Raw genomic sequence first — 8,033 nt, 5'->3', positions numbered from 1 at the left:
TATTATAATTAAATAATAAAAAATATAAATAAAAACCATAAATTTAGCAAATGACAACTGAGTTATATTATGCTAAAATTTTCTTTCTAACAATTTATCAAATGACAAATGAGTTATGAGCAAATAATACCATATAATTTTTAAAAACATAGCCATTCTTAAATATTTTTTGAATAAATAATTATTTTTAAATTTAATCAACTGAAAATAATATCCGTACAATTGTGTGAGTCAAATTCTAGTTTTATTGATGCATATTATATATTAGTGCTGCATGTTTTAGGTAACATTTTAATGATGCACGTTTTTAAAAATCTCCATTATTAAAATTATGCACGTAAGGATAGCTCATGGGTTTTTTTGGTTGATTAAATGACATTATGTCCAAATTTATTTAATGATATTTCATTAAGGTAGCTGAAAAGACAAGTAATAAATTAGGCAGTTTTATTCGTTTTAGGATATTTCATAAATGCAACTGAAAAAGACAAGAAAAAAAAAAGTTTAATTAATGAAATAAGAACATTTTCAAATGTGTACTTCTCTTTTAATAATATAGATAAATAAGTTTGATAAATAAGTTTGACATCGTTGTAGTAAGAACATTTTTTTGGATCAAAGGGATCTATCGAGAGCTTATTGGTCCTTCGCCTCCTTAGTCTTTACTTCACTCGTTTTCACGGCCAAAATGATTATATCAGGTAATCCAAATTACCAAACACTCACTCAAATAAAAGCGATCGCTGAAACTATTAGTAATTGAAACTTGGTAGTATAATTTATGTGTCACATGAAAATTAGTACAACATTCCAATAGTTAATAGAGACGTAGAAGGATAAACACTCATTTTTAAACGATCAAATTTAGATAATTTTTAATTGGTTGGATTGTTAATTTCCACCGGCATTTTTCAAATTTAATTGTTCAAATAACGTAGCTGCGTTTTGTGTTTGTTAATTAAAATGGAAATTTATTATCTACCCAAGAGGTGACCAAGAAGAAAGAGTTTATTAAATGAAGGAAAGAGTAAAGCTTAAAAAGTGAGGATTTTACTTTGAGCTAAAAACATGCTATAATAAGGAACACCACCCCTCAACAACTTTGCTTTATATAATAAGATTATGTCATATGATAACTATATACAATTCTGATTATTAATATATAAAAAATGGCTAAGGTCGTGTAATAAGCAATTGACTAAACATACCCAAAATAATCTAAAAAAAGAAGGAAGATTTGAATAGATTTTCGACCACTACTAAATTCACGCCTGCTCCGTAGTTCCCTCTCTTCTCTCCGCTACTAATCGTCGTCACGCATTTTTCTAAAATAAGTATTTTCCCTCCAAATTGAAATCTAAATTAATAATACACACTTTTAGATCAAAACTCATAATCAAATCAAATCTCTCTACTATATAAATAATACACTTCTCTCCTCACAAATCTCAAAAACCTCTCCCCAAACGTCTAATTTTCCCGAGAAACTGACGGAAAATGGCTCCCTAGCTGAAATTTCGAGATTCAGATTCTCCCTTCTCACATTGCTTATCGCCTGTATCAGGTACGCTTTATACACATTCCTAATATTTTTTCACTGTGTGATTTTTTTTTTTTTTTTGTATTTGCTTTAGTGATGATCTCGATAATGTAGAACAATGGTTATTCTACGGAGATCTGCTGTTTTTTTTTTCATTCGTTATTAAGCTTATAGTTTTTTTTGTTGTTGATGAAGTTGATCTCCGAGGCGTCGTTTATTCCTCGTCGCCGGAGTAACTTTACCTTATATGTGTTTTGAACCGTAGTCGCTAGAGCTTAAAGCAGATCTGGGTGACATTACCTTTATTTCGATCTATGTTTTACATCTCAGCACGTTCTTATTCAGAATTCTACAATTAAACAAACATGCATGCACAAGGCCTCGCCGATTTGATTAGCTGATTTATGCATCTGGAAGAAATATTATATAGTAGCTGACGTTGCCTTGTCTTGATATCTCTCAGGATATGATTTTGATTGCTTGCCTAACATATGTGTGTTTTCATTGTTTCTCTCTATCTGTGTAGGCGTGTACACGTTTTGTTATAGTCTATTGTTATTGGAATCATGGCACAAGTAAGGTACACTAGGTTAGATAACAGGAGGCCCTCCTCAAACTATTGTTCTACAGTGACTGTTGTTGTGTTTGTGGCCCTATGCTTAGTCGGGATCTGGATGATGACATCCTCCTATGTTGGACCCGCTCAGAATGTTGATGAGGTGTCTCTTGACACCAAAGATGGGATAAAGAAACAGATGACCCCACCTGCGGAGGAGGGCAATGTCCAGAAGTCTGAAGACTCAGCTGGTGAAACACCTAATGAGGAGAAAAAAGGAGATGGTGATGCAAGCTTTCCTGAAGTTGATGAAAGTTCGAGCAAACAAGATGACCAGGAAGAGAAGAAAGAAGAGAAAATTAAAGAGGAGCCTATTTCATCTGGTGATGAGAGCTCGAGCAAACAAGAGGACCAGGAAGAGAAGAAAGAAGAGAACACTAAAGAGGAGCCTACTTCATCTGGTGATGAGAGCGCGAGTAAACAAGGGGACCAAGAAGAGAAGAAAGACGAGAAAACTAAAGAAGAGTCTACTTCATCTGGTGATGAGAGTTCGACCAAACAAGAGGAGCAGGAAGAGAGGAAAGATGAGACTGCTTCATCTGGCGAGACAAAAAGTGAGACCGAAGGTGGGGAAAATAAAAACGATGACTCCAAGTCAGAGAATGGTTTTGATGGAAATGATTTGGGTGAGAAAAAAGATTTGAAAGACCACCCAGATGAAGAAAATCCTGAGTCCAAGTCAGAGAATGGTTTTGATGGAAGTGATTTGGGTGAGAAAGAAGATTTGAAAGACCACCCAGATGAAGAAAATCCTGACTCCAATGATAAGCAAACCAAACCCGAAACGGAGGACAACGAGTCTGGTGAAAACCAAAAGAAAACTACAGCTGATGAAAGTGAGAAAAAGTCCAGTGATGATGATACAGAGGCAAAGGGTGATAAAGAAACCAAAACAGGCAATGAAGGTGCTGAAACGAAGACCGAGAAGGAAAGCACCGAGACAATTGTAGAGCAAGAGAAGAGTATACCTAAAAACGGGACATCAGGGGATCTTTCGCCTCCTGGGACACAGTTAGAGCTACTGAATGAAACTACCGCACAAAATGGTTCTTTCACAACCCAGGCAACGGAGTCCAAAAATGAGAAAGAAGCTCAGAAGGGTTCTGGTGATCAAGTTGATTTCAAATGGACACTCTGCAATACAACTGCCGGACCGGATTACATTCCCTGTCTCGATAATGTGCAAGCCATTAAGAGTCTTAAGACTACTAAACATTATGAGCATCGTGAGAGGCATTGCCCAGACACCCCACCCACCTGCCTTGTTCCTTTGCCTGAAGGATACAAGCGCCCAATTGAGTGGCCCAAAAGTCGAGAAAAGGTATGTTGACTTTGTTCACTCTTTATCATTTATATATCTCTAGAGAACCTAGTAAAAATATTTCTCGTTTATGCAGATTTGGTACACTAACGTCCCTCATACCAAGCTTGCTGAGTATAAGGGGCATCAAAATTGGGTTAAAGTTACCGGAGAGTTTCTAACTTTCCCTGGAGGAGGAACCCAATTCAAGCATGGTGCTCTTCATTACATCGATTTCATACAGGAGGTTGGTAATTTTTGTTGTTAGAACGTCTGAATTGGATTACTGCTCTAAATATAATCCTTTTTTTACCCATTGTTTCTTATATGCATCCAGTTGTTTTCTACTCCCCTATTGTGTTAAATAATGTGAATTGGTTTGTACTTTGATTGCTTACGGGGTAAAATATTTGTGCTTATGGAGTTCCTCTTCTGATGAAAAATCTGCTTTACAGTCTGTCCCTGATATTTCTTGGGGTAAACGCTCTCGCGTGGTCTTGGATGTTGGATGTGGTGTTGCAAGCTTTGGTGGTTTCCTCTTTGACAGAGACGTGACCACCATGTCCCTTGCGCCTAAAGATGAACATGAAGCTCAAGTGCAATTTGCTCTTGAGAGAGGCATTCCCGCCATTTCTGCGGTGATGGGCACTACAAGGCTACCTTTCCCTGGCAGAGTCTTTGACATTGTTCACTGTGCTCGCTGTAGAGTGCCATGGCACATAGAAGGTAAGTCTCATAACCGCCATGCATGTAGCTTTGAATGGATAACTCCTGGATCTTAACCATCTGTTTCTATTAAATTCATTGAAATCTTTATTACCTATCTGATGTTTGTGTCCACTATACATGGACAGGTGGAAAACTCCTTCTGGAGCTTAATCGTGTATTGAGACCCGGTGGCTTCTTTGTGTGGTCTGCTACTCCAGTTTATCAGAAGAAGACCGAAGATGTTGAAATATGGGAAGGTTGTAGAAAAACGCTATCCTCCATATATAATTTTTCTGAACATGTTTTCTCACATCTACCTCATGTTGGCCAATTTTGCAGCTATGACTGAACTCACTAAGAAAATGTGTTGGGAACTCATATCCATCAACAAGGACAAAATCAACGGAGTTGGTGTAGCTACTTACAAAAAGCCTACTTCAAACGAATGCTACAAAAGCAGATCAGAACAACAACCTCCGATATGTGCGGACTCTGATGACCCGAACGCATCTTGGTATGCCTTTCTCTTATAATATTTGGTACGGTGCTATAAAAAAATCAGCCAGTGTACGTTGTATCACATACATGTTTATTGGGTGTGGTTTTTTACAGGAAGGTGCCACTTGAAGCATGCATGCACACAGCACCAGAAGACACAACGCAGCGTGGATCTCAGTGGCCCGAGCAATGGCCAGCGAGATTAGAGAAACCACCATTCTGGTTATCAAGTTCCCAAACCGGAGTTTATGGAAAAGCAGCACCAGATGATTTCAGCGCTGATTATGAGCACTGGAAACGTGTAGTCACCAAATCATACCTTAATGGTTTAGGAATTAACTGGGCATCTGTTAGAAATGTCATGGACATGAAAGCCGTTTATGGAGGGTAAGCAAAACAGAACATAGTGTCTTTCATTAGAATTTTAGACGCATCTTCAATGTTTGTGTGGTTTGGTTCTATTTGCAGATTTGCAGCGGCTCTAAGAGACTTGAAAGTGTGGGTGATGAATGTGGTTCCAATAGATTCACCAGACACACTAGCTATAATCTATGAACGAGGACTCTTCGGTATCTACCACGACTGGTGTGAATCTTTCAGCACTTATCCGAGATCATACGATCTTGTTCACGCCGACCATCTTTTGTCCAAACTCAAGCAAAGGTCTGTTGTGTAAGAAACAGAGTCTATGTTTTATGTTTATGATAACTAACTAACCAATCTCTCCTCTTTTTTTGTACCTTACAGGTGCAATCTAACGGCGGTTATTGCGGAAGTGGATCGGGTTCTGAGACCGGAAGGGAAACTAATAGTCCGAGACGATGCAAAAACCGTACAAGAAGTGGAAGCAATGGTGAAAGCAATGAAATGGGAAGTTCATATGACTTACTCTAAAGGCAAAGAAGGTTTGCTTTCTGTTCAGAAATCAATTTGGCGACCCGAAGATGTACAAACTCTCACTTACGCTATTGCCGCTTGAGAACAAACTTAGTCCCGAGTCCCCACGCTTTTGTACGTAAACACACACACACACACACACTCTTATTAACTCGTTATATCATTTTTCCTTTTTGTCGTCTTTTAGGGTTATTCTTCCCATTTTTAGTGTATTAAGTCTGAGTTGAGTCGTTTGTCTGTATTACTCGCACCTGTTTCTCGTCTTGAAGATGCAGAACTTTCTTGAGGTCTTGTTTTGTTAATGTTAATACTCGATTCTCATCCAAAGTGATCTATCTATGTGTGCATAATTATCTTTCATAATACTTAATTAGAGGTTAAATTGGTAGATTCAAATGAGCATGAAAACTTTGATGAATAAAGGGAGATACATTGTTGGGTTTATATAAGAATTGGATAACAACAAACAGAGTTCTTCACCATTTCCAGAAAACATTGGAACCACACTTGAACTTGTCTTTGCCTTCACATTCCAACGCCAAATCTTCAGAGATAAATGGGACTTTCTGCAAATACAAGAGAACGGAAAGAAGAACATGATCATCTCTTCAAAAGATTAACTACCTCCCAAGGAAAGAATAAAAAAAGGGTTAAGTTTTAGAGGAAAAAACCTTTTGCTTGGCAAGATCTTGGCAACCAGTGAAATTCTCAGGGAACTTGCAGCTTCCGAATTGGACAGTGAACGCTCTCGCAAAGTTTGCTCCACTTGTTGCCAATCTCTTCTTATCATTCAGTTCCTATAAATCAAAATTTCAACATAAAACCATTACTTTACATAAAGAGGTTTCTTTAGAGATGTCAACAAGATTCAGAAAATGTTTAAGGACTTTACTTTGTTGGCTTTGCTCTTCTCGAGGTATTCATCGAAGACGCTAGCATTAGCAGAAGCAGACACAGCAGCAGATGAGAAGAGTGTAGCCGCTAAGAACACCATGGCTGATCTTCTTCCACTAGACCCATCAACATCATCACCTCCAACTCTTTGAGCTTTGATCACAGGAACCGTCTGTTTCTTCTGACCAAACCCAACTGATGAACTCACCAAACCCACTTTCTGGTTTAGCTCTACTGATCCAGCACCAGAGATTGCGTAGCTGCAGGTGAGAACACTTGAGTTCATGGCTGCCATTGAGAGTTTTTTGGGGTTTGATTGGTGGACTGGGGAAGGAGGAGATTATGATTTAGTATAGGATGATGCTGACGTGGACGTGAATGTAATAAGGGATTGTGGTTGGAGTGTGGATAAGGTGAGATTTCCCTTCAGTCCTATTGGCAAAAGTTATTACACAAAACTTGAAGCTTTTAAAGTTTTGAGTCTTTCAGATTCTCTTTCAAGTGCTTCTGTGGTTATTAGCTCCACTTCAGTCCCCACCTCTCATCTATCTTTATATAGATCTAGCGATTATTCAGAACCTATACACAATGCTAAGAGTTTTCCAGCGCCATGCGCAGAAATAGTAATTTTTAACATAATATTTTTTATTTCAAATTTTTTTTTTGATTTATATTTCAATATTATTAATTTATATTTAACTTCAATAGTTATAAAAAATCATAAACGTATTTTTGTAATCTTATTTCTTTTGATTTGGTATAACTATTTAAATTTGATTTTATTCAAATTTTAATAAAGATAAAATTAGATTTTATAAAAATATTTTTAATTTTTCAGCGAGAATGATTGTAGTGACGACATGTGTATAAATCACTTCGCAAATATAGTCTAGGAATATACATATATATATACATATAAATATAAATTCTAATAAATTTGAGACTTTGTTTGTTTTAGTTAAACTGCAAAATATCTTTGTTAATTTAAATGATGAAGATGAACAGATAAATTTAAATAATGTTTAAATATTTAACTATCAATTTGTTTTTGGATTAGTGTTACTTTATTTAGTTTATTTTTATTAATGTGGGATACATATATACATATATATATATAATTATTTTAATTGTGATATTTGAATTATTAACATATTTAATAGTTTACCATAAATAAATATTTATATGAAAAATTGACATTAATGATGATTTATGAGTTATTTTTATTACCATATTTTAAATCCCTGCATAAAAAATTTAATTTTTTATAAAAAAATTTTACATCTCACAATTAATATGATATCATGTCACTATTTTCTAAAACCATGTCATCTATTTTAAGTGTCATGTCATCTTTTTCAGCGAGAATGATTGTAGTGACGACATGTGTATAAATCACTTCGCAAATATAGTCTAGGAATATACATATATATATACATATAAATATAAATTCTAATAAATTTGAGACTTTGTTTGCTTTAGTTAAACTGAAAAATCTTTTGTTAATTTAAATGATGAAGATGAACAAATAAATTTAAATAATGTTTAAATATTTAACTATCAATTTTTTTTTGGATTAGTGT

At 35.7% G+C, this 8,033-nt stretch overlaps 2 protein-coding genes across 3 annotated transcripts; one reads left to right on the top strand and one right to left on the bottom strand.

Moving 5' to 3' along the window:
• Positions 1-1,448: 1,448 nt before the first annotated feature.
• Positions 1,449-5,967, top strand: LOC106335856 (probable methyltransferase PMT26). The gene is made up of 9 exons (XM_013774501.1): positions 1,449-1,564; positions 2,067-3,477; positions 3,554-3,703; positions 3,912-4,182; positions 4,311-4,421; positions 4,504-4,678; positions 4,777-5,049; positions 5,131-5,325; positions 5,410-5,967. Exons 2-9 carry the CDS (start codon positions 2,107-2,109, stop codon positions 5,639-5,641), a joined length of 2,778 nt encoding a protein of 925 aa, XP_013629955.1. The 5' UTR covers positions 1,449-1,564; positions 2,067-2,106; the 3' UTR covers positions 5,642-5,967.
• Positions 5,923-6,880, bottom strand: LOC106335857 (photosystem I reaction center subunit N, chloroplastic). Of its 2 annotated transcripts, none has more exons than XM_013774503.1 (3): positions 6,452-6,880; positions 6,231-6,356; positions 5,923-6,121 (listed from the first exon to the last, which is right to left on the bottom strand). In XM_013774503.1, exons 1-3 carry the CDS (start codon positions 6,746-6,748, stop codon positions 5,951-5,953), a joined length of 594 nt encoding a protein of 197 aa, XP_013629957.1. In that variant the 5' UTR covers positions 6,749-6,880; the 3' UTR covers positions 5,923-5,950. The 2 variants fall into 2 exon arrangements, with proteins under 2 accessions (XP_013629957.1, XP_013629956.1); XM_013774502.1 differs by having other exon boundaries at positions 5,942-6,125; positions 6,452-6,868.
• Positions 6,881-8,033: the final 1,153 nt, after the last annotated feature.

This window comes from Brassica oleracea, chromosome C3 (assembly GCF_000695525.1).
Source record: "Brassica oleracea var. oleracea cultivar TO1000 chromosome C3, BOL, whole genome shotgun sequence".
NCBI lineage: Eukaryota > Viridiplantae > Streptophyta > Magnoliopsida > Brassicales > Brassicaceae > Brassica > Brassica oleracea.
The sequence above is the reverse complement of the archived record's forward strand: the minus strand, read 5'-3'. Positions and strand labels throughout refer to the sequence as shown.

Bases quoted from the DNA above. Each gene is read 5' to 3' on its own strand.
- LOC106335856 (XM_013774501.1), top strand. From the start codon at position 2,107: ATGGCACAAGTAAGGTACACTAGGTTAGATAACAGGAGGCCCTCCTCA. The intron at 3,478-3,553 runs GTATGTTGACTT...TCGTTTATGCAG, and splicing joins GGCCCAAAAGTCGAGAAAAG to ATTTGGTACACTAACGTCCC. The intron at 4,679-4,776 runs GTATGCCTTTCT...GGTTTTTTACAG, and splicing joins GATGACCCGAACGCATCTTG to GAAGGTGCCACTTGAAGCAT.
- LOC106335857 (XM_013774503.1), bottom strand. From the start codon at position 6,748: ATGGCAGCCATGAACTCAAGTGTTCTCACCTGCAGCTACGCAATCTCT. The intron at 6,357-6,451 runs GTAAAGTCCTTA...TTTGATTTATAG, and splicing joins AGAAGAGCAAAGCCAACAAA to GAACTGAATGATAAGAAGAG. The intron at 6,122-6,230 runs GTTTTTTCCTCT...ATTTGCAGAAAG, and splicing joins AAGATCTTGCCAAGCAAAAG to TCCCATTTATCTCTGAAGAT.